General features: G+C 46.2%; 1 protein-coding gene across 6 annotated transcripts in view; it reads right to left on the bottom strand.

Moving 5' to 3' along the window:
- Window positions 1–14037: 14037 nt before the first annotated feature.
- RCL1 (RNA terminal phosphate cyclase like 1) overlaps window positions 14038–25491 on the bottom strand; it is a 72304-nt gene continuing 60850 nt past the window's right edge. For 2 of the 6 annotated variants that reach the window (XM_036261103.1, XM_036261104.1), the window contains one exon: window positions 14044–14829. In XM_036261103.1, coding sequence (XP_036116996.1) covers window positions 14679–14829 — 151 coding nt within the window. In that variant the 3' untranslated portion in view covers window positions 14044–14678. Of the gene's footprint in view, window positions 14830–25491 lie in introns of all 6 variants that reach the window. The other 4 variants (XM_036261106.1, XM_036261102.1, XM_036261105.1 and 1 more) reach the window with 3 other exon arrangements.

The following is a 25491-nucleotide window of genomic DNA, read 5'->3' as shown; positions in this document are numbered from 1 at the left end:
GCTGCTCTGCGAGAAGGAAGAGCGCAGGCTCACGAATCCCCTCCGGCTTCAAAGCCTTCTTTGCTTATGTGGTTTGGACAATTTACTTAACCTTTCAGAACCTGTTTTCTGCGTTAGAGCAGAGTTGTTCAATATGTGGTCCACTTGCATCAGAATTGCCAGGAGTGTTTGTTAAAAAAAAAAAATAGACGTAAGCAGCTATTTTTATAATCACCCAAAACTGGAAACAATATCAACATCCATTAACTGGTGAAAGGATATGATATATTAATACAACAAAATACATTTCAAAGGATGAAACTATTGATATACTTAATATGTCTGAATCTCTCAGATATTACTTTGAGCAAAAGAAGTCAGACATAGAAGAAGAATACATATTGTATTGTTCTATTTATTTTAAGTCCTAGAATCGGCAGTACTGATTGGTGCTTAGCAGGCGAAGTAGATGATGAAGTCAGAGCAGTGGATGAATCCGCCGAGTGGGAGGCGGGAAGGACCGACTGGAGAGGCAGGAGGGAACTGCCGGCCATATGGAAATGTTCTGCACCTTCATGCACTCCTCAAAACATCAAACATCAGACTGTACACTTAAAATGTGTGCATTTTATTTTATTTATTTTTTGGCACGTGCCCCTAGCAGGAACCGAACCCAACTCTCTCTGGTCCACAGGCCAACGCTCCAACTGCTGAGCCAAACCGGCCAGGGCAAAATGTGTGCATTTTAATATAAAAATTATATTTCGTTAAAAAAAAGAGATTGTAGAAAACATGCACATTTGGGTGGGCTGGATACGGCAATGGGCTCACTCAAACCCCATTTCCTCTCCTGGGGGGAGCGGGCGGGGAGCTTCTGGATGTGAGCTGCTCTGCCAGCTGGTGTGATCGTGAGACCTGGAGGGGAAAGAAGGCAGTTCCACTCCACCATCTCTCCACGGGCGTCAGGTAAACAGTGGGCTCTGCCCGTGGGCGTGCTGGCAGGGGCGCCCCGCGCTCCCCTGCCCAGCGGCTGGTGGCGCTGACAGCAGTGACAGCCTGGCAGACAACAGGGACAGAAGGACAGGTCAGCAAACCTCCAGATCTCAGCTGTGGTGGAATGACCTTGAGACCAAAAGCCCTTCCTTTCTTCCAGCCCTTCCGGTGATTCTGTAAGCACCTCATTCTTTGTTCTAAATCCCTTTCTGCTTTATAATTGCCCCCAAACTAAGTACCTGGAGCCGTGTCTGCTTCCTGCACTAAACCCCAAGACAGAGACCCACCCCAGACCAAACGGGGTAGTGATAACACTTAGTTCAGGGGGTGACTGTGAGGCTCACATGAGATCCTAGTAAAAAAAATAATAATAAGCACTGGGCATACAGTAGATGCTCAATAAATTAAGCATCTACTAAGTAATTCTGGGACCTGAGCAATAGTGTAGCTGAGTCATTATCTGGCCTCTGTGTGTATATATGAATGACATCTTTTAAATTTTTTAAATTATTATTATTATTTTAATTCTCACCCAAGAATGTTTTTATTGATTTTTTTGAGACAGAGGAAGGGAGAGAGGGAGAGACATCAATAAGAGAGAGAAACATCAATTAGCTGCCTCCCATACATGCCCCAACTGGGGATCGAACCCACAACCTTTTGGTGTACAGGATGACTCTCCAAACAACTGAGCCACCCGGCCAGAGCTACATGACATGTTGAGGCAATCAGCCAGTCTTTAACCTTTTTGAGCTTCCATTTCTTCATCTGCAAAATAAAGGTCGTAGAATAAATTATGTTTGGGATAACCCTAGGGACTTCTTACACTTGTAGGAGATTCGCTGATACATGTTGGGTATTCCTCTCTCCTCTGTGTATACCATGTTTCTGGTGTGTGACCCCCACCCTCCTGAGCATAACTGATAGGTTTGGGGTGGGAACTGATACAAGCTGGGTCAATCAGATTCTTCCCTGCACATTTTAAATTAGGCTATTCCTTGAATGAAGACGGTAAAAACTGGGAGGCTGTAGGAAAACCACTTTCTTCCCACTAGGTAGACTAAGAAGCAAAGCAAGGAGAATTTCAGAGAGAGAGAGAAATGAAGCAGATCAGTAGAAAGAAGCTGCCCAGGCCCTGACAGCTCTCAGGTTCTTTCCTAGGCTTAGCTGTGTGCCCGCCCTCACATTCCAGGAGATAAGCCTGTATCCTTATAAGTTTCACCATTTTTCTTTAAATTTTAGCTTGAAAATTTCTTTAAAATTTATAGTGAATCACAGCAGTGATAGTGTTTGTCTGACAATGCGTTTCCCCACCCCATCTTCTGAATTGGGGGAATTCCTCCCCCAATTTGCAGGAGGCTACAGTGGGACAGACCATCCTGGATGCTCTCTCCAAGGGTGGGCACATGATTCGGGCAGGCCAATCACGGTCCCTGTCCCCCTGGCCACAACGATGGGTTTGTGTTCATCGCCCAAGTAAAGCCAATCAATGCCTTCCCTAGCTTGCTATAGGGAGTTGCTGGGGTGGCTAAGCTGAGATGATGTAAGTTCGGCACACTCAGCCCATTTTACCCTCTGTGAAGAGACGCTGCCTGAAACCAAGCAGAGACATCAACCCAAGAGATGGAGAGAGACAGAAGGAGCTCTGAAGATATCATTTGAGCCTTAGATTCTATCCTGCCTAAAGTGGGATCCATCCTAGGCTTTCTGGTTCTGTGCGCCAACACATTTATTTCTTTGTTTAAGCTGGACTTGGGTTTCCATCACTTGCGACCCAAACAGCCCTGACTCATTAAGTGTATGTCTATTACTTACCACCAAAGTCCTAATGGAACAATATATATAAATACAGGGTTTTATGAAGTCTTGGAGTTTAGACAACTGTCCCTGTAGAAGTAATAAGACACTATGTTGGCAGGGGTTTCCAAATTACCCTCAGTAATTCCTTCTCGGTCCACTTGCTGCAGGCCGGTCAGCCTTTGGTCTTTGTTACGGGCTGAACTGTGTGCTCACTCCAGCCCCAGTCCCCAACCCCCATATAAAATAAAAAAGAAAAGATATGTTGAAGTCCTACTCCAGTACCTCAGAATGTGATCTTATTTGGAAAGACAGTCATTGAAGATGTGATTGGTTAAGACAAGGTCATACTGTAGTAGGGTGGGTCCCTAGTCCAATACGATGGGCGTCCTTACGTGAAGACAGCCATGCAAACACAGTCCCGGGGAGAATCCCATGTGAAGATGGAGGATTAGAATGACACCACCACAGGCCAAGGAACACCAGGGCCACTGGGGCTAGGGGAGAGCCATGGAGGGATTCTCCCTTAGAAGGTACCAAATCTGCCGACACCTTGATTTTGGAGTTCAAGCTTCCAGAACTTCGAGAAAATAACTTTGTTACTTTAAGCCACCCAGTTTGTGGGACTTCGTTACAGCTGCCCCAGGACACGAGTACAGGAAGCGCTGTTTGGGTGATGATGGCAGGGACAGGGTTTTATCTAGGTCAATAACTCCTGATGACACCTTCCGACTCCTTCACTTCCCTTTCACAACCGGCTTTCCTTCTGCTCTAGGGAAACGGAAGGCCTAGATGGAAGTTCTGAGAGGGTGGCCCATAGTCAACCCCAGTGTAATTGCGTTCAGAGTCCAGTTTCCAAGGGGTTCAAGCAGTCAGGACAACTCGGAACACTTGCCACCGTGGGAGGCTGCTGCTTTGTAGAGGAAGACACCGGAGGGAAGAAAGCACCTGATCACAAAGGGAGAAGGCTCCGTTTAGACAACATTTTAGCCACGACAGATCAGTGATGCCAAATGGAACTTCATCTCTTTGAATGATGACTGAGAATGACTGATCTCCAGTCTTCCCTGTTCTTCTCTCTCCTAACCTCTGCCCCCACCCTCACACACATACAAGCTACAGTCAAGGTCTGTGCCAAGAAATTCAAACTTTCCAGACCAAACTTTCCTGACCAAAGCAGGTAATCAACAGGAGACTGGGGAGAAAATAATTATCCCATATTACAGTCACTCAAACCTTTGCAGGAAAGCATGAGCCCCTCTTTCAAACATCTAAAATTGTCATAGACCTGTTTTCTACATGATAGAATCTGTTGACTGAGCAAGTACATCAGGGAACAAGTAGGAATTCAGTGATGCGTTAACATGAATTAATGGATTAGTCACAATAGCAGCAGCCCTTACCACTGGGAAAGAGTCACAAAAGAACGTCCAAGTCGTACTGTGTGTGCAGTGCTCCCAGGCCTCTTGGAGCACACGCCTTCCCTGGCAAACAGACAGGACGTGTAGGACAGCCCGGAGGGACCGGAGCAGCTGACCCACTGCTGTTCAGGGGCAGCCCCGTGGTTTTACCGAAGCTGTTTTCTCAGTATTGCTAACCAAGGCACTGGCCACATGCTCTTTCACTCTGAGGTTGAGTGGTTTTCCACTTCCTTTTGCACTCTGCTTCCTCGCAGGTAGTCGAGAGTTCAAGTTCTCTTCTTGATTTCCTAACCTGGGTCACACATTCAGGTCTCTGAACCTTTGCTGCTATTTCACCTTCTGAACTCCCCAAAGACAAAGCTCAGGCCTGCAAACTGTCAAGAACAGCAAAAGTTTACCCATGACATACAGCAGTGATTTTCAACCTTTTTCATCTCGTGGTACACATAAACCAATTACCAAAATTCTGAGGCACACCAAAAAATAGGTATAATATTGATTTATTCACACCAGATGACTATAGTGTTAGCTGTCTGTTGTCATTTAAAAAAAAATTTTTCCCTTATTGAGTTTAGAGAGAGAGTAAATGAGAGGGAGAGAGAGAGAAAAACATCGGTGAGAGAGAACATTGATTGGCCGCCTCCTGCATGTCCCCCACTGGGGATTGGGCCCACAACCTGGGCATGTGCCCTGACCGGGAATCGAACCAGCAACCTCTTGGTACATAGGTCAACGCTCAACCACTGAGCCACATCAGTGAGACTGTTGTCATTTTTTCTTTTTATTCTCACCTGAGGACATTTTTTTTTTGCATTTATTTTCAGATAGAGCAGGAGGGAGAGAGGGAGGAAAAGAGAGAGAAACATCGATGTGAGAGAGACACAATGAGTGGCCACCACCCACATGACCCCAACCAGGGCCAGGGACAAACTGCAACCGAGGTATGTGCCCTTAGCAGGAACCGAACCCAGGACTCTCCGGTCCGCGGACCAACATTCTAACCTCTGAGCAAAACCAGCCAGGGCTGTTGTTATTTTTTTATTTGACAATCTAAGGGAAAAGAGATCATGTTTCTGACTAAGTAGTCAGGTATTGCATGTTTTAAAAATTCTTACTGCACACCAGTTAAAAATCGCTGACGTACAGAATCCACAGCTTTAAAAAGCATCCACATTAAGTTCTACATTATAAAGAACTCAGAGAGTATTTGGGCTGTCTCTTTTCTAAAAAGCCCATCAGCAGAGGAGTAGGGGTGGCAAAGGCATGTTTTAAGTGCAAGGGTTCTGTTTAAAAGCCTATTTAAAAAGCCCAAGCCCTTTTCCCATCCCCAGATCCATAGCCTCATGGACCCCATCTTTGCATCCAGGTGTTTGGGGGCTCAGGCTTGGCTTAAGAAGTATGGCCAACCAGTTCTCCATGGTCCCCCCTTTCCAGAGGTTTCTCCCTGACCCATTACCAAGACTTGGACTAAGCTTCCACAACGTTCCGGCTCTTTCCCTGAACCCCCATCAAGTAGAACTTCCACACGCATCTCCTGACCTCTTGTTGCTGAGAGCTCCCGTGCGTTCTACTGCCATGTTAAGGCTCTGAGCCAAAAAGAAAAGGACAATATGACTCTTAAGAAACTGAAGACACTGTAATTACCACATGACTGGGGCAAAAAGTCCCAGCCTATGTACATACCTGACCCCTCTAATTCCTAGAAACCCAGAGGGAAGATGGTGAAGCTGGTGGCCATGGATTTGAAGTTCATGTGTGTGGGTGGTTGATGCTACAGGGCTGGGGCAAAGGTTAGGCACAAGGCCTGGATTTTCCACCTGGTTCCCCACAATTCCTCGGCTTCTCATAAATACTCTAATCAAGAATGGAACAGTTTACCTTTTCCTAAAAAGCCTACTAGACCAGGAATCCCTAAAGCATGCTCTGCAGAATAACAGTGCTACATGCAATACCTTTGTGGGGAGGGGAGGGGAGGGCAAGGGAGGGAGGAAGCAGGATATGGAAGGTTCCACGGTTAAGTCAGCTTAAAAAGTGGTGGGTTAAACGACCAGTTTCAACTGCAGTACTTCTCAGAACTCTGTGAATGTACCTTGTGACCCTCCAAGTCTGGGCTGCAGATTGCAGCGTAGTCTACACCTCTGTTGAGCCCCCTCCAGGGGAAGCGTCCCATGATGCTAGTGCACCGTGGAACGTGTTCTGGGAAGTGGACCTAATGGGCTCTAAACTGGAGGAGAGCACAGTGCTCTGACCCCTCGTCCTGCTGCCGGCCCTGCAAGATGGCTAAGGCGCAGGAGCCTAAGACTCACCCAGCACTACAGGCAGGCCTCCCGAGAGATGGCCTCCACCTGTGGTACCGCCTTCCCCAGGCCCCAGCCACATGACAAGTAAGTCACTTGTGTGTATTTTGCTTTGAGGGAAGATGCAGAAAAGTGGAACAAAGGGGATGCCTGATCTTTATTTACCTTGAAACTGATGGAAAATCACAAGAGTTGTACCTGAAATTCTTAATATAACTAAACATGCACACACCCATAAACAGGTGTGTATATGGGTGGGTATATATATATATATATATGTATCTATATATATATATACTATATAAAACTATAAAAGCAAAATAGTGCAAACTATCTGAGAGTTAAGAGAAACATCTACCACATTCCCGTTGTAATATCCTGTCATCACTTGTATATTTCATTGTTCTTCCACAGGTAGCTCTGTATGTTGTTACCCTTTTCATTCTTGTATTCCTGGAAATGGAAAAAGAAGTTCTGCTCTTCGTCACCCACTCCTGCATCTGCTTTTCCAGAGGCTGGGAAAGGCAGGACCAAGACAGCACCCACACAGCATGGAGACCCTCTGTTCTTTGTCGGCCCCCACTCTTCCTCCTGGCCCACAGCCCGCACGCTCCTCCCACCCGGAACCGGTCACTGCCACGTCTCCGTGTGATCATCCTGGGCATGCTCCCACTTTTTGCTCAATACCACCGGCTAAAATGATGAACTTTTGCCTAGTGTCTACCTATATCACCCTTGGCCTTCTGGATACAAAGATCTTGCCTTGGTCAGATATCATTTGTTGAATTGAATTCATCCTTGTCCACCCAATTCTATTCTATAATGCTGCAAGATTTTGGATGGTGGTGGACAGACAGTACTGTGGGGCATCCTTTCAAGAACATTCAGGGAATTAGGTAATGCCGCCTACAGTGGACAGCTGTTGCTTCTGCCTTCCCAGTGTCTGTTCTCTTCTTTGCGAAAGCATTCAGCTTTTCCTTTGGGACTCACCTCTTAATCCACACAAGTGGGTGAGGCTGACATCATACCGCTCCAGGGATGAGGATAGAACTCATGATCTGGTCAAAGTATGCTGGAGTCAGCAGGATCTATTCTTTTTTTTTTATGGAGAGAAGCGAACACTAGAGAGCGTGTGCTGGACAAGGCAGGGAGAAGGAAGAGGACACTGAAGAAAGCAGAGCGGAGAGATGGAAGAGTTTTCTGATGACAATGTAGTTCTGTACATTGTACTGGGAGACTACATCGTAGTCTGATCATCTTGGTTTGGTACACAGAGCAGCTCTGGGATCTGACAGCCCTGGGGTAGCCCTGTGTTTTCACTTCACCCGTCTGGACGGCTCCTGTGAACTGCAGAGATGCCTGTAGGCCTCTTTTCAACTTGGTACCACTCGGCATGGGGAACTGACCCACTGACGCCTTCACACATGAAGGTGTCGCATGCAGGTGTCTTGGGTCTTCTTTTTTTTTTTTATTGATTTGAGAGAGAGAGCAGAAAGGAGAGAAAAACACTGATTTGCTGTCCACTTATTTATGTGATCATCCGTTGATTCTAGAATGTGCCCTGACCGGAGAGTGAACCCACAACCTTGGCATATTGGGAGGAGGCTCTAACCAACTGAACTACCCAGGGCTTGTCTCTGGTCTTCTAGCTGAGTATATACAAATACCAGATGTAAAGATAAACCCTGTGACTCATACTGACATTAACGTGTTAGGCAGGAGACTGCTTTGAATCCCTACCAGAGACTGAACAGTTAAAAAGAACCCTGAGCATGCCCTGGCTGGTTTGGCTCAGCAGTTCATAGCATCAGCCCTCGGACCAGAGGGCCATGGGTTCAATGCCCAGTCAAGGGCACGTACCTGGGTTGCAGGTTCAATCCCCAGCCCTCGTTGGGGTCATGTGGGAGGCAACCAATCAATGTGTCTTTCTCACATCGAGGTTTCTCTCCACCCCCCTCCCTTCCACTCTATCTAAAAAATAATCAATGGAAACGTATCTTCAGGTGAGGATTAACAACAACAAAAAAGAATCCTAAGCATTTAATACATAACCATTATGTTTAATAAATCCTCTCAATACCAAGGTGGGAAGTAGAAATTTCCCATTTTGCAGACGAGGAAATTAATCTCTGGTGGAGGACCTGCCCAATGCCACCTATCTACTGACACAGCTAGGATTCAAACACAGGTCTCATTCCTAACTCCGTGTTACCTCCACAACACTCTACTGAAACCCAAGAAACCAAAAGTTTTCCGCACAAATGAATTAATCTTTTTTAAAAATAAAGGCTTTCAGCCCTGACCAGCGTGGCTCAGTGGTTAGAGTGTGGGCATGAAGGGTTGCAGGTCCAGCCCGTCAGGGCACGTGCAGGAGGCAACCAATCAATGTCTCTGTCTCTCCCTCTCCCTCTTTCCCTCCTTCCCTTCCTTCCACTCTAAGAGTCAATGGAAAAAATATCCTCGGGTGAGAATGAATAAATGAATGAATGAATGTATGTTTTCAAAAACAGCTTTAAATCATAGCCACACCAAACCTAAAAAGATGAACCCTGTCCATACTGTCACAGGTTAACAGGAAGGAGAATTACAAAACCACTGAATGTGGGGAGAGCTAGACAAAGAAGGCACCAAGGGTCAGTGAGGACAGGTGGCGTGGTGGGGCCACCTCAGCAACGCTGGGGCTTTACGACTGGTGAGGTGACCCAGTGAGGGGAGCGCCTACACAGTTTCACTCTCTAAGCCTCTCATGACAGCGTTATCAAACTACACATATTAAAATGTAGCCACATCCCAAAGTTCTAACTTTCTTTTTTCATATTTTGCCTTTTAAATTGCTTGACCAGCAATTCATTTTATAGATGATTAACTATGATTCTTTGGCAATTACATGTGCTTGGAAATGTTTACAAAGAAAAAGATTCTTACTGTACTGTTTTCAATATTCTAACAATGAAGGTGGGAAGCGGTTTATTTTGAGAATAATTATTTTTGCCCTTTTCTTTGCATAATTTGGAGCCAGTATTGATTTTCCTGTTGTTTTTGTTTTTCAATCCTCACCCAGGATATTTTTCCATTTATCTTCAGATAGAGTGGGAGGAATGAGAGAGAGAGAAAAACATCAATGTGAGAGAGACACATCAACCGGTTGCCTCTCGCATGACCCGGACCAGGGCTGGGGATGAACTGCAACCAAGGTACATGCCCTTGACCAGAACTGAGCCCGCGACTCTTCGGTCTGCAGGGCAATGCTCTAACCGCTGAGCCAAACCGGCCGGGGCTCCTGTTTGAGTGGGGGGGGGGGTGGGCTGGGGCAAACATTTCCAGTGGGTTTTTCAAAGTTTACACGTCTTAGCACAATGCCTTTAATTGCCTCACAGGTAAAATAGAGGTCCAGGAACCAAGCACACTCAGCACTTAAAATAGCCCGAGGTCAGTTGTCGCGACCTGATACTGGATCCCTACATGACGAGAAAGAGCTTTAAACGTCCTCGTATTCCCAGACGCAGCAGGAAGAGGCGGCTGCCCCTACCCTTTCTCTACCCCCGAGACAGACGAGTTGCCAAATGGCCACCAGAGAGCCGGCAGCAGTCTTGCGGCTCTCACAGCCAAGGAGACAGGGTATCCAGAGTGGACACGTGAAGTTGCCACCTGTACTATAATTGCTGGGCTGGTTCACTTTCCTTCATCTTTAAATTGGCCTCTGAGTTCTAGAAATTCACTTACTGCCATTGATTTGAATATACATTTCCTAAACTGTAGCAGAAAGTATTAAAATCAATCTGAATATTTTTGGATGTAAAGATCTTTAGAGGGTTAGAAATGGGGAGGAAACGCAGAAAGAAAGAATGCCCTGCCACGGCTGGTGTCACTCGGCGGTCAGGGTCAGCCCACACACCGAAGGTCGTGTGTTCAATTCCCAGTTGAGGGCGTGTACCTGGGTTGCAGGTTCGACCCCTGGTTTTGGTCAGGGCACGTGCAGGAAGCAACTAATCAATGTCTCTCTCTCTCTCTTCCCTCTCCCCCTCCTTCCCTTCACTCTCTCGAAAAACCAATGGGAAAAATTTCCTTGGGCCCAGCCAGCGTGGTTCAGTGGACTGAGTGTCCGTTCAGTGCACTAGGAAGTCACCGGTTCGATTCCCGGTTTAAAAAACATACTCTTGCAAACTAACCTTCCTGCCACCCCAAGCAAACATGTAAGAATGAGGGAGGGGTAGAAGAGGCAACTCACGCATCTACCCCTATTCCACAGAGGAAATCCAAGTGTGGAGAGGTGAGCTTTGTAAGGTCGTAACAGATGGTCAGGAGCTGAGCTGGGCCAGAAAGCAAGTCACCTCCTGAGATCACCATCACCTCCCTGCAGGCCCACAGAAGGGCCTCAGCAGAGCAAGGTGCACATCCAGAACCACCGGCATCAGGACCAGGAAGAGGAGTCGAAACACTCAGAGCTGGCCCACTGATAGGTGCTGTGCCAAGGCCTTGCCTCAAGCTTGGGGTCACCATCTGACAGGACTGGCCAGATGTGACAAAGAATTAAAGCAGCCCCAAACCCAGGCAGCCCACGACAAAATGACAGCTTTTATTTGCTGAAAGTGAAAGAATGATGTGGTTTGGCCTCTGTGAGATGCCAAACATTGATAAACTGTTCCACTGAAATGCTTCTTAGAGCTAGCCAACTAGAGTACAGAAAGACCTGGCTTGCCTGTTGGCATTCCATTAGTCATGTCTGCACACAGGCCAGAGCTGTCTGCACGGGACATCCTAACTAGGCACAGGCTGCTACTTCTCGTCCACTCTGGAGCCAGGCAAGGAGGAGTGGAGACCCAGGTTGGGCTACGGTCTGTGTGGTTGCTTTCCACTCATCACAGACTGGCAAATTGCCCACGGGGCCTCCACAGGTCCCCAACAAGGTACCAGCAGGAAAACTCAAGGGAATCCCACAGCCTAATCCTCTCACCATGGCCCAGGCCCCCAGTAGATCCATTTCTTCACCCTGCCTTGGTCCCCTCACCTCACCCAGATGAACCCCTTGGGCCCAGCCAAAACTGGTCATTTATTACCCTGGTGTTGCCTTTTCTCCCTGTACTTTTGATTTTATCCACTTCTTCAACCTCCCGTTCCATTCTGCCTGCTTCCTTCCCTGCCTTTGGCACCCTCAACTCTTCCCCAGCCACCATCACCTGGCTGCCAGCACTGGCCCCTCTGAGGAGCCTCCCAACTCACGACCTCCCACACAAGATGGGAAATGGCCATCTTCCCTTACGGAGTGACAGTAAAAGGACAGGCACCATGGTGCAACTTAATTTTGGGTTTTTTGTTGTTGTTGGGTCTGTAATCAGTGATGTCCTTCACCATTTTTTTTTATCAGAAAAGATTAAAAGACAAAAGAGGCGTGGCTACCCTAAGAGGGTAATTCTGGATTTCCACAGAGCCTCCTGCTGCTCTTTCCCCATCAACACACCATGTTGCAATACCCTAGCTTCCTCCCTCTCCTTATCAACTGTCTTGTTGAATACGGTGGAATAATCACGACCAAGGGGGCCAGCTGGTGTTTGCGCAGATGCAGATGAAGGGCGATGAAAGGCCAAAGCAGGGCCTGGTAAACGACAGGACGGCAACGGCATGATCCCGCCATGGCCCCAATGAGGCCATGCTTAAAAAGAAAAAACATCACTAATCTCACTGAGTGGTCTATCTCTGTCAAGGGCAGCAGCCAAGCCAAAGCAGAAAACCAAGCCCAAAATGCTGGCTCTCTCATCACACCACCCCTGGGGTAGCTGGACCAACCAGGAGCTAAGCTAAGAACAGGGCAGAGACCACGAGAGCTGCATGCCACCAAGATGTACCAGCAACCTGCACAGGATGGCTTCTTCCCAAGGGGTGTTGCTTCTCTTGGGCATTTAAGAAAAAGGGCTGGGAGCAGGCTGTTTAAATAAATATTAAATGTGTCCTCTTTTTGGTAATATCATCACCACCACTGCCAGACAGTCCCACTCCAAAAGCATCTGTGCCAGACGGAGCGCTGGAAACCAACAGACACTTCTGTGTTCCAGCAGACGGGCACATGTTCCTTCCACTGCTCGCGACGACGTGCCTGGAGTCTATATGCCACCCTAAAGTGACCAACGGCATCATTTCCACAGCTTGCTCTAAGGGACAGAAAGCTCCTGTAGAACAGTATTTGACAAGCGGCCCCTTCGCTCCGTACCGAGTGTGGGAATGCGGGTTCATGCGTCAACAGCACTGAGTAAGATTACAGCATGTGAGGTATGCAAAGTGCTCAGATGATGAACTGAGATTCCCAGCCCCTGGCTACTCACATACTAATCTAGGTACTGCTGTGAACAGATGAACTTAAGATAGGAAGGTTATCCAGGTAGGACTATGACATGAGTCATTTAAAAGCAATGTTTTCCTCAGGTACAAGAGGAAGTCTAATTCAAAGCACATGAAAGACCTGAGGCACCCCTGCTGGCTTGTAGGTGGAGGGAACCAAGTTATGAGAAATGCGTGCAGCCTCTATAAGCTGACAGTGGTCCCCACCAGCCAGACTCGAGAACGCCAGTCCTACAACCTGAATTCTGCCTGCTGAATAAACCAGAAGTACGTTCTTTCTCAGAGCCCAGCACCAGGTGACACCTTGACATCAGCCTTGAGACCCTAAGCAGAGAACCCAACCAAGCCTACCAGGACCTCTGACCTACAGAGCTAAGATGACAAATGGGTTATTGTTTTAAGCTTCTAAGTTTGTGCGCATTTGTTAACGCAGCAACAGAAATCTAATACAGCATGTAAAGCTCTCAGCAAGCAGAGTGCACCGTTCAAGATGGCCTTCTTCAACGTCAGCCCTCTATCTCCACGTCCTCCCACACCCCCGTCATCACAGCACGGACCTCCTCGGTCCCCTTTCACTGAAAACGAAAAGGGTGCCGAGAGGACTGGGGAGGCAAAGACTTTTCATACTTCAAAAGCCCACCCCAAGTGGAGAATACATCTGGAATGCTAGTAGGAAGAAATAAATCTTTCTCCTTCAACCAACTCCAACACTGTACACACAACCTTAAGTGTTCCTGCACGTTCTTGCTGGGGAGGCCCTTACCTGGGCCCCTTCTCATAACTGTGCCGAGCAGCAGTCTGGAGGGATGGAGCAGTGTCTGCCTGGACGAGAGCAGGCGTGCTGTGGGGGCAGAGTGCCCAAGCACGCAGGTGCTCGGCTGTGATGCAGACCCACTGTGTGCATGGCACCTTCCTGGGATCCCTCCACGTCCGCGGTGGGACTGGGGAGAGGAGAAACCACACAAATGGAAGCTCACGCTGCTTGCTGTGCTCTGGTGACAAAGTTCTTTATCTCTGACTGAGGACTCTGTCTTCTGCTAGAATCCCCAAAATAGTAATAATCTAACTTATTAGCTTATAAGTAAGGCAAAATGCCAGACTCTGACACTATGACCTTTAAGCCGGGAGAGATCTAATGCCTTTATATTATAAATTTCAAAGGAACAAAATATCCTTTTTAAATTTTCTTGTGGAGATAATAAAATCAACATCATTGCATTATTGTGAATAAAATAAGAAAAGGTATTGCACACCTGAGCTACAGAAAATATCCAATAACTTTCAATGAACCCAGGCACTCATCCCCCCACGTACATACACTGAGACAGGCAGGGAGCGAATCTGTCTCCAAGATAGCAGAGTCCATTCCGAAGACAAGGGATGAAATGGCCTAATACACCATTTTCTGAAATTTGCATAACACCGCACTACTCATAGTTTCCACCGTTATTACCCCATTTAATCCTTACACAGAAACCAAGGTTCGGAGAGGTCAATCCTTGCAGAAAGAATAGTAACAGACGCCACAGGTCTGGAAAGGGCCACACGACGGGAGCCCAGGGGTGTGGGCTGAGGAAGCACTGTTGGAAAGCATCTTGATGTTGGTCTAGTAGCATGACTGTCCTGAAGGCACGTTCCTGGGGCAGGTAAGCCAAGGGAGCTCATCACCACAGGGCTCCTGAGGAATGTCAGTACCACCGGAGAAATGGCAGAAACCACATGATAAAAAGATGTCTTTTATTTGCATATTTTGATTGTTTTTAAATGGAAAGTTAAGAAAGGCCTTAATATCAGAGGCCATGCTGTCATGGACGAAGTTGGACTTGGTGTCTTTGGGTGCTTGTATTCTGTGACAGTATCACTTGAGGGTCTTGCTAAGGTTGGAGAAGCCAATGCCAACGCAGGTCATCAGCACTTTATCCCCACCCTTGCGTTCTTCATCACATGGTTTGGTTTCGATTTTAAACATAATCTGGAAAAAGCTCTTCAAATGCCGCAAAAATTCTATCCTAAAAAGAAAAAAAAGAGGGAAGAATGAAAGAGAAATTTGATTTGTAAAAAGTTCTTCTCCCACCCAGAACCCAAGTTTAATTTCCCAGATCAAGAGGAATGATCAAAAGTAAGAAATTCTCGTCCAGCTGATCAAACAGTATTTCTTTACAGCTGTCACAGTGGACAGAAACGGCTCCATCTCTGGGTGGCTCCTGCAGAGAGAAGCTCACACTGCCGTGTGCACAGCGTCCTGAGCTAAAACCAAGGAGAATGATTACAGCTGATGCCAAAACAGAGAAGTCTCTTCATTCCTCAACCTTGATAACGTCCTTCCATTCATGTAACAAACATTAGCTGAATGCAATACAATGTGCCGGCACGGTTCTTGGTGTTGAGGTGTCGCAGTCAACTACAAATCCCTCCTCACATGAAGTTTTCAATCTAGTGGCACAGACATAAATATTCTTGAAAAGGGAAATTTAAATAACATAAACAAGGCAGAGGAGAAGGAAAGGTGGGTATAACAATACATGTGTGCACATGGCAGGAGGCAGTCGTGAATAAGGTGGCCAGGAAAAGAGCTCACAGTAAATATGGTGGGAAGTTTCATGGGGCTGTTTCTTGTCATCTCCCTTAAGACAGAGCTATGGCTTCACTCCAAGAGAACCTCGGGAACAGCAATTCTGTGGAAGGACCATGGTACAGGAATGTAGACCTCTACTGGTCTGGCCGAGTACATGAAGCATCGCCCCAGCTACCTTGACCATAAGTCTCACCTGGAGAATTCATTAAACATACAGGTTCCTGAAGGTGCTGATCAACTGACAACTGACAGGAAAGACATGTCCATGTGGAAGAGCTAAAAACCACAGGCCACACTCAGGGACGCCCCGCTCCCCACCCTTTCCCAGGCCCTGTCTCTCAGTGTAGAGGGGCAAGAAATCTATTAGTTAGAAGCACCATGGTGATTTTTTTTTTTTTATCCTCACCCAAGGACACTTTTGCACTCATCTTCAGATAGAGCAAGAAGGAGGAAGACAGAGAGAGAAACATCGATGTGAGGGAGACACATCACGTGGTTGCCACCCTCATGACGCCAACTGGGGCCAGGGACAAACTGCAACTGAGGTATGTGCCCTCAGCAGGAACTGAACCTGGGACTCTCTGGTCCGCAGGCCAAATTCTAATCACTGAGCAAACTGTCCAGGGCACCCCTGGTGATTTTTATCGGCAAGTTTGAAAAGCACTGGTTTAATTAAGAGCAGATGGTCTGCATACCTGTAATAAAGTATTCTAGCAACCTTGTGTTACGTTCCCTGCCAACTGAACCATCCAAACTCCCTACCCCAGCCAGATGGTTCCCAGCTCCAAATATACATGGAATCACCTGAGGAGCTTTCAAAATACGGATCCTGACATGCTGATCAGTAGAACATTCCGGAACTGAGAGTCAAGAAATAAACCAACTCATCTACGTTCAACTGATTTTCAAGATAATTCAACAGGGAAAGAATAACCCTCTCAACGAATGGTGCTGAAACAACTTCACACGGGCCCTTTCTTCACATCATACACATGAAAAAACTCAATATGGACCCAAAATCTGCATGTATGAGCTAAAAGTATGAAACTCACAGAAGAAAACAGCAGTAAACCTTCATGATCTTGGGCTAGGCAATGATTTCTTAGATAAAGCAGGAAAAGCAGAGTGATAAAAGAAAAAAATGAATACATTGGACTTAGTAAAAATTAAAATCTTTTGTGGACACAATCAAGAAAGCCAAAAAACAAGTCCCAGGACACAAGCAAATCATATATTTGGTAAGGGTCTAATATATAGAACATATATATAAAGAACTCTTACAACTCAATAATCAAAAACCAAATAACCCACCCGGCCAGTGTGGCTCAGTGAATTGAGCATCATCCCATGAACTGAGAGGTCCCGGTTCGATTTTCGATCAGGGCACATGCCAGGGTTGTGGGCTCCATCCCCAGTAGGGGATGTGCAGGAGTCAGTCGACAGACGTTTCTCTCACATCTGTGTTTCTCTCTCTCGCTCCCTTCCTCTCTCTAAAAAATCAACAACAAAAAAACAAAACCAAGTAAGTGTTGTTCCACTTATTGGTTGCTTCTTGTATGTGCCCTGACCAAATAAACCAATTTAAAAATGGGTAAAGCACCCTGGCTGGTTTGGCTCAGCGGTTATAGCATTGCCTGCAGACCAAAGAGTCCCAGGTTTGGTTCCCACTAAGGGCACGTCCCCACCCTGGTTGGGGTTGTGTGGGTGGCAACCAGTCGATGTGTCTCTCTCATGTCAATGTTTCTCTCTCTCTCTTTCTCCTTCCCTTTTTCCTTCCTGCTCTATCTGAAGATAAATGCAAAAATGTCCTTGGGTGAGGATAAAATATAAATTAAAAAAATAAATAAAAATGGGTAAAGGATCTGAAAGACATTTCTCTAAAAATGATATACATATAGCCAATAAGCACATGAAAACATGTTTAACATCTTTAGTCATTAGGGAAGTGAAAATCAAAAACACTATGATATACCACTTCACATCCAACAGAATGGTTACAATAAACAAGACAGATAATAACTAATGTGTGTGTCAGAACATTATCACATGAAAAACACTCAGGCAGTTCCTCAAAATGTTAAACAAGGAATTATGATCCAGAAATTCCACTTTTGGGTATATACACAAGAGAAATGAAAACACACACCCACACAAAAACTCATATACAAGTGTACAAAAGAGCATTACTTGTAACTGTCAAAAAATAGAAACAACCCAAATGCCAATTAACTGACGAATGGAAAAACAAAATGTGGTATATCCATATGCTGGAATATTATTCAGCCATAAAAAAGAACAAAATAGTGACAAAGGCTACAATATGGATGAACTTTGAAAATATACTAAGTGAAAGATGCCACTCACCAAGGAACCCACTATATGAGTCTATTTATACGAAATGTACAGAACAGGCAAGTCCATGATAGAGGCAGAAAGCAGATTCATGGTTGCCTGGGGAGGGGGGGTAGTGGGAAGAAAGGGTTGTGAATGGGCAAAGGGTTTCTTTCCAGGGTGGTGAAAACATTCTAAAATTAGATTGTAGTTATGTACTTTGTGAAATTTATGAATATACTAAAAACCACTGAACTGTACACTTTAATGTGGCATATGAATTATATCTCAATGAAGCTGTTTAAAATAAGTAAATAATATATATGTGTGAAGTTAAAAAAAATATATTGACCCTGGCTCCCACCCTCATAGTATATACCAAACTAAGCACAAAGCCTACTGCAATGATTTTCTAGCCTTCTCTGTTTCTCTGTCCTAGTTGATCCAGTCAGTCAAAGGAGGAAAAGGCAAAAAGGAGAACAGGGGCCCAAACAATTCTTCTTTCTGTCTGGCTGACATAGCCGGCATGTCAGGGGTTAAAAAATGAAACAGGAACTGCTCACTGGACAGTAGTTCTGGTAAGCGCTGTATGCTCTCAGAAAAATTCCTTACTACATTTTTTTTAAGAGAGGGGAAAAGAGAGAGAGAGATTTGTTGTTCCACTTACTGGTTGCTTCTTGTATGTGCCCTGACCAAAGACCAAACCCACAACCTTGGCATATTGGGACAACACTCTAACCAACTGAGCAACTGAGCCACCTGGCCAGGGCAAATTCTCACTTCTTTACTCTCTTTCATTGAAACCCATTATGCCAAACTAAGTATAAAGCCTACTGCGAGGCACTATGTAAGGCACTTAATAATGAGGCCTGAGCTCTGACGGGTTTGCTTTAGCAGTGAGAGCGTTGGCCCGTGGATCAAAGAGTCATGGGTTCAATTCCAGTCAAGGGCACATACCTCGGTTGCGGTTCATCCCCAGCCCTGGTCCGGGTAGTGCAGGCAGCCAATCGATGTGTCTCTCTCACATTGATGTTTCTCTCTCCCCACCCCCCCAACTCTATCTGAAGATAAAATAGAAAAGAAATATCCTCGAGTGAGGATTTAAAATAATAATAATAATAATAAAATAATGAGACATGAAACAGAATTTTGAGAAATGAATTCAACACTCTTAGCAATTAAAGGGAAGTCAGTTCTTCCCCTGCTGGTTTTCCTGTCTTGCCAATTTTCAGTTTTTTGCTCTCTACCCCACCCTGTCCTAGGAAAAAAAGAAAAACATATCAAAGCCATAGATAAACAGTCCACATCTGGGGGCACAACGTCCAGCTGGCAACGGTGCAGACAGAGCAGCCATCTCACTCACTCATCTGCATTCCAAGGAGAAAACAGCTCACTCTCCCTCGCTGCTGTCTCGGCTCTTACACAGACCTGCTCCCAGAGCCTCCCAGCCACTTCACTGAACCATTCAGCTGTGCTGGAAAAACCAGACACCCTCCCGAGCTGGCAGAACACCTAAGAGGCCTCAGCTTGCTTCTGATCTCTTGGAGAAGGACAGGTTTGTGTGCAGGCCTACATATTTGCAGTTTTGTGGTATTTGGAATAGTTAGAAAAAGCAATGTCGGTTCCACTTTTTACATAATGTTCTGCCAACCCCTCAGCCTGTCTGAGGAGACTCTATAAGGGACTGGATTAAGGTATGTTTCAGAATGCCCTCCCACCTCCAGCCCCATTTTCCCTGTCTGCCATAGCTGGGCTTTCAAAGAGCACACATGCTCGGAAGCTGAGAAATAACCACAGACAATATTAAATCCTAACAGTTTTTAAGGGAAAAAAACAAACAAAGAAAAAATTCGCCCCACATCTACACACAGCTGAACAAAGTCATGTCTGCTGCTGGTCCACATCCTTCCCCACAGCCCACAGCTCTGTGTGGCTGCAGCCACGCACAGGCCCCACGAGGCCCACCTCCTCCCTCTCCTTCTCTTCAAACACACACCGTACTGTAGATACACACCTCTTAGACACAACCACGTGGCGGCAAGCCAGGCAAAGACAGCGCCAGGCACCTGGGAGCAGCTCTGCGCCTTAACAGGACCACCTGCGCGGTGTAATTGGCGGCTTTTCAGACTAACCACGGTAGGCAGCTGGGACTGTGCAACTCCCATGTGAAGAACTAAATCTGTAGTAAACTTTCTCTAATACAAAGTGACTTACTTGAAAAACAAAACACCCCAAACCATGAAAGCCTCCAGGTCATCTGACAAGCAGGTTTCAAGAATCCTGGAACACAGAGATAATTTTTCCTACGTATCTCCCAAGACTGGGTTGCTCCCACCAGCACTGCTGGTCAACAGGTGACAGCCACTGGGCTCAAAGTCATCTGTCCAATGAATCCCAAGTGCCCAAGACTGGCCAGGTGCCAAGCCCTGCCCCTTGAAGTATAGCTCTCACCAGTACCTCTTCTGATGCCTGCTAGAGTGGGGCTGAAAGCAATCATGGGGTCATGGGGAGCTCGCGCGCACACGCTCTCTCTCTCTCTCTCTCTCTCTCTCTGTCTGGCTCCAAAAATACAAACCACAACAGAGGGTCCTGATTCCTGCTCCACTAAGCCACTCAAATACTGGCATTACCTACTTCTCAGGTCTAAGGAGGGGATGGGAGATCTGGGGGTGAGAAGAGAATCTGCTGGATGGGGACTCCTGTAGTCATTATACACAGTTTTGTGTTTCTTTAAATCCTCACTTGAGGACCTGAGGATATTTTCCCGTTTATCTTCAGACAGAGTGTGAGGGGAAGAAAGAGAGAGAGAAACATCGATGTGAGAGAGACACATTGATTGGTTGTCTCCTGCACAACCCCGACCAGGGCCAGGGACTAAACCACAACCAAGGTACACGCCTTTGACCAGATTTGAACCCACGACTCTTTGGTCCACGGACCAACACTCTAACTGCTCAGCCAAACCAGCCAGGGCTATTCACAGCTTTTAAATATACTGGTGGTGCCCATCCAGTGTGTCTCATTGGTTGAGCATCAACCCATACACCAAGAGGTCACCGGTTCGATTCCTGATCAGGGCACATGCCCAGGTTGTGGGCCCGATCCCCCGTGGGGGACGTGCAGGAGGCAGCCAATTGATGTTTATCTCTCTCCCTCTCCCTTCCTCTCTTTCTAAAATCAATAATACAGAAAAAAACATTTTATTATTTTTTTTATCCTCACCCGAGGACATTTTTCCATTTTTTGTTCAGAGAGAGCGGGAGGGAGAGAGAGGAAGAGAGAGAGAGAAACATTGACGTGAAGGGACACATCGAGTGGCTGCCACCCGCACGACCAACCAGGGCCGGGGACAATCTGCAACCGAGGTATGTGCCCTTAGCGGGAACAGAACCCGGGTCTCTTTGTACCGCAGGTCGACTCTCCAACCGCTGAGCCAAACCGGCCAGGGCGAAAAAAACATTTTAAATACACTAGTGATGCTTTTCCTGCCAGGTAGTGGCTTTCCCAAACACCAGCTGGCCTCCACTCTTAAGAACAAAGGTATTAAACTCGGTTATAAAGACAGGAGACAGAGAGGCAGGCTGGTTACATGGGTGGGAGACATGGGACCCAGGACAAGTCTGGCTAATAACTCACTATAAGCAGGTGACCGACCTCCTTCTCATCTGAAAAGTGAAGATATCACTTGCTTTTACCATATGCCAAATATGGTCTGGGGTTCAAACAGCTTAAAAAAGGTGACAGGGTTTTGCAGTGTTTAACACAAATACACCACAAATACAAGGTGAAGTGGTGTCCTGCCAGCTCAGGAGAGCAGTTAAGCAGCTGAATCCAAGCAGCTGCTGGCTTGGCCGGCTCTCAGTGTCCCCTGCACCATCTCATTTGATCTCCACCCTGCTGCTGGACCTACTGGGTGAGCCACAAACCCCCAGTCTGTCAGTGTTTAACAAGGACACTGGGCTTTCCCTCCCCAGCACTTCACAAATAGCAGAAAAGGTCAGTAATTAAACTTAAAAAAAAAAGACACAAAGTAGCATGGTTCATTTTAGACTCCAAGTAGAGATAAGAGATCACTTTACAGCAGACTCTGAAACAAGGACGCTGAAAAGATGTGGCAAGGTGCGTCCTCAGGCAGGGCGCTGCTGGGAGTCCATCAGGGGTGGAATCCCAGCACTTACATAAGAGCCGTGGGTCAGGGAAGCATGGACTCTGGACAAGGCCGTCTGGGTCCGAACTCCACTTGCTGACTGTGTGACCCTGGGCATGTGATCAACCTCTCTGTGCCTCAATCCCCTCCCCTGCAAAATGGAGTGAGCAACAGTACCTGCCTCCATCACTCTCGTAGGGTTATTATGAAAACTAAATGAGTTCATATTTGTGAAGTGCTTAAAACAACATCTGGCTAACGGTAAATACTCTAAATGTTTGTTAAATCAATACCTACCTTACAGAATTCTGGGGAACAGTAAATAAGACGTGCATAGTTTATTTAGCAACATGACTGCAGGACTTAGCCATAAACTTAAAAATTAATGGAAACAGATTTACAGATATCCAAGCAACAATTTACAGCTGACTTTAGGCCTGAGATTACCCAAAACAAGTTTACTGGGTTGCCTGGAGTCCTAAGTGACCGTAACAGGAGACCAGATTTCCCAGACTGGGGCAGGGCAAGGGGGTGCCGGGCAGAAGGCAGTGCCAGCGCTGGTCGAGCTCTGCCAGGGACACTGCGCTGCTGAGAGCACTAAGTAGCTGACCTTACCTAAGCCTTGCTCCATCTCCACAAGCCAGTCACCTTCTCCACAGATGAGACCAAGCGATGCTAAATGCTGTCCACGGTCTCCTGGTGCTCCAAGGTCGAGCCCCACTAGAACTGGATAGGCTGCAATTCAACGCCCATGTACTGACGAAATGTAGGAAGCTCTGGTAACCGCAGCCTCCAATCATCAATAATTTGTGAAAAGTGCTATTTTCTTGCTGTTAATCCCACTTTTAAATAAAGTATGAATCCTCCCTAAACTGGAACACTAAGCTTTTTCAGGGGAAGGTGGAACCACTGTCACCAATTGTAAACCACCGAGAACTCAGCAAAATGAACAGAAATAGATTCTCCATATACCAGCATGTCATCCAATACTATTTTATACTACTGAAAAAAATCTTCCCGGCCTTTCTGAAGAATTTCACACATAAAGATTTGCTTTCTCAAGCAACACAAAAAAACCACCAACAGAAGTAAGACAGAGAGAAGAATAAAAGAAAGAAAAGAGACCATTATCTTCCAGAAAGGGTTTGAAAGCAATACTACAAGGAAAAAAACAAAACTTAATTCCAGTGCTCTGTAAAAAGACATTAAAAAAGCTATTCATACAAATCAGAATGTGAAAACTGCCACAAGAAATACATTTCTTTAAACCAAGGAGGGCCTTCCTTCCAGTTTTCTTGAGAAATTCGAGATGTCAAAAAACAGATTTTTATGACTTCAACTGTACATAAAAATAAGCAAGCCCTGGCAAGTTTTGCTCAGTGGTTAGAGCGTCGGCCTGTGGTCCAGAGAGACCAGGGTTCGGTTCCCGCTAAGGGCATGTACCTCGGTTGCAGTTTGTCCCCGGCCCTGGTTGGTCTTGTGGGTGGCAGCCACTCGATTGTCCCTTTCACGTCGATGTTTCTCTCTCTCTCTTCCTCTCTCCCCCTCCCACTCTATCTGAACAAAAAATGGAAAACAAAATGTCCTCCAGTGAGGATTAAAAAAAAAAAAAAGGCGATAGTTTGGTCTCCAAAACTCTTGAATGCAACTAGGATACACAGAGCCCCCCCCCGCCCCATGATTATACTGACTATAGATTCTGTGCCTTTTCTACCCTAAGCTGCACCCACATATACTTCTCTCTACCCCTGCCTGTCATCGTTCTGGACCGCTGGAGCCTTCTACAACAATAAAGGGCAATAAGGGTCCCAAACAGACACAGCTTTCAAAACTAAAACCAACACCCCACGCCCCAACCTGTGCTAGCTTACCAACAGAAAGGAGGCTGTGCTTTCCCACCCCAGAGCCGCCAGCCCCTCTCGCGTGAAACCCTGGGAGGCAGGAAGTCTGGAGAAAGACAGCCCGAGTCTCAAACACAATTTTGCAGTTTCTCCTAGTCCTGTAAAGCTGCATTCAGAGCAGAGTACTTTGTTTCCCTGGGAGATGTAGTAATTTTGGACAAGGCTTCTGGAAGACAAGACACTGCCATTAAAGTCTGCTGAGAGTGTGATGAGGAAGGCACAGGATCTTGGAAAAAATGTGCAGTCACATCTTGACTATTTCCACAGAGGCTGCTGACTTGAAAAAATTATGAAGGCCCAGTAGCCAAACTGAAAAAAAATCTCAGAGGGAAAAAAAAGTGTCAAAAAAACTAAAAATATAGATTCCATCTTGCACATAATGTTCTGCCAAACCCCATGCCCACGACCACAGAGGTCTAGACACTGCCTCACGCTGTGGGAGCAGTCAGGCCTTGGGCTGCCCTAAGCAGAGGCTAGGAAAGCGGCAGCAATGCGAGCCAGCAGCGGGAGGCGCTGCGGGGGGCACACAGCTGCCGGCACGTCCAGGCCAACTCTCTACAGGAAGTGAATCTCTGCACTCAGGGTGCTGTACTCCAGCCCTCACCTCCTCTCCAAATGCCTTAACGACAAAGTCGTTTTAGCAATGTTGATTCCTGATGGTAATGTTCCCTTGAGGGTTACTCAATTTAAGGTTTCCTGTCCTATGAAATACTTTACACAAGTTATCAGCAGATAATATGGTCCTCACCAGTTTCCTGCTTATCAGTCTTTCCCCACTGCTAACAGAATGTATTCTCTTCCATTTCCATTTCCAAAAATAACCTCCCACCACCAACTCAAAAGAAACCTCCAAAAGAATCTCTTTCAAGCTCCGGGTCTCCATGTGCCCAAGCGATGTTCAGTGGTGCAATGCCCTCAGCGGTGCTTGCCCCTTCCTCAATGTGATGGCACCACCATTCTTCAGTTATCACAGTACTGTACCTTCCAGATATACAGCATCGGTACCATGATAACCGAAAAAGGACAGTTCAGTCTCGTATCTACCTGAGTATCTTCTCCCACACAGGGCCCGCGCCCCCACAGATGGACACGTGATGTTCTCAAGCACATGTACACACACCCAAATGTCAGTGCTCAAACAGGCTGTTTACAGCAAACTCATCTGTGTCTATGGGAAGTGTTTCTTTCACTGTGCTGTTAACAACTGAAGTCTTCTCATCAACTGCTCTTTTTGTAGAGTGCTTGCTTTAATGCCTTAGCAGTCAGCTTCTGATAACATCCAACGGCCTCAAATTCACCTTTACAATTTCCCTACTGGTCCAGTGGCATTATTATAGACTTCATTTCTTTCTTCATTTTTCCAGTTTGTTCATACCCTACCATCTTGAACAAAAAGACAGCCCTATTTGCCACAGCTAGGGAAAAGAGGGATTAAAAAACAACAAAAAACTAACAACACAATCTAAACTATAGTGGAACCAGGAGTTTACCTCCAAAATGAGAAAAATCTAAAGCACAGACAAAAGAACTGTCTAATATGCCACACAACGTTAATGACATGGAAATGATAGATAGGAATGAAGAAATTACAGGAGAGAAAGGAAGGCAAGATCCTTGTTAAACCTCTAGCTCATTCAAGGATCAGTACAAGCAGGTGTTCCCAGTGATAAGCTATGCACAGTATAACACCTTCATCATTTCATGCAATAGGAGGATT

Source organism: Molossus molossus, unplaced genomic scaffold (assembly GCF_014108415.1).
Source record: "Molossus molossus isolate mMolMol1 unplaced genomic scaffold, mMolMol1.p scaffold_m16_p_14, whole genome shotgun sequence".
NCBI classification, from domain to species: domain Eukaryota; kingdom Metazoa; phylum Chordata; class Mammalia; order Chiroptera; family Molossidae; genus Molossus; species Molossus molossus.
The sequence above is the reverse complement of the archived record's forward strand: the minus strand, read 5'-3'. Positions and strand labels throughout refer to the sequence as shown.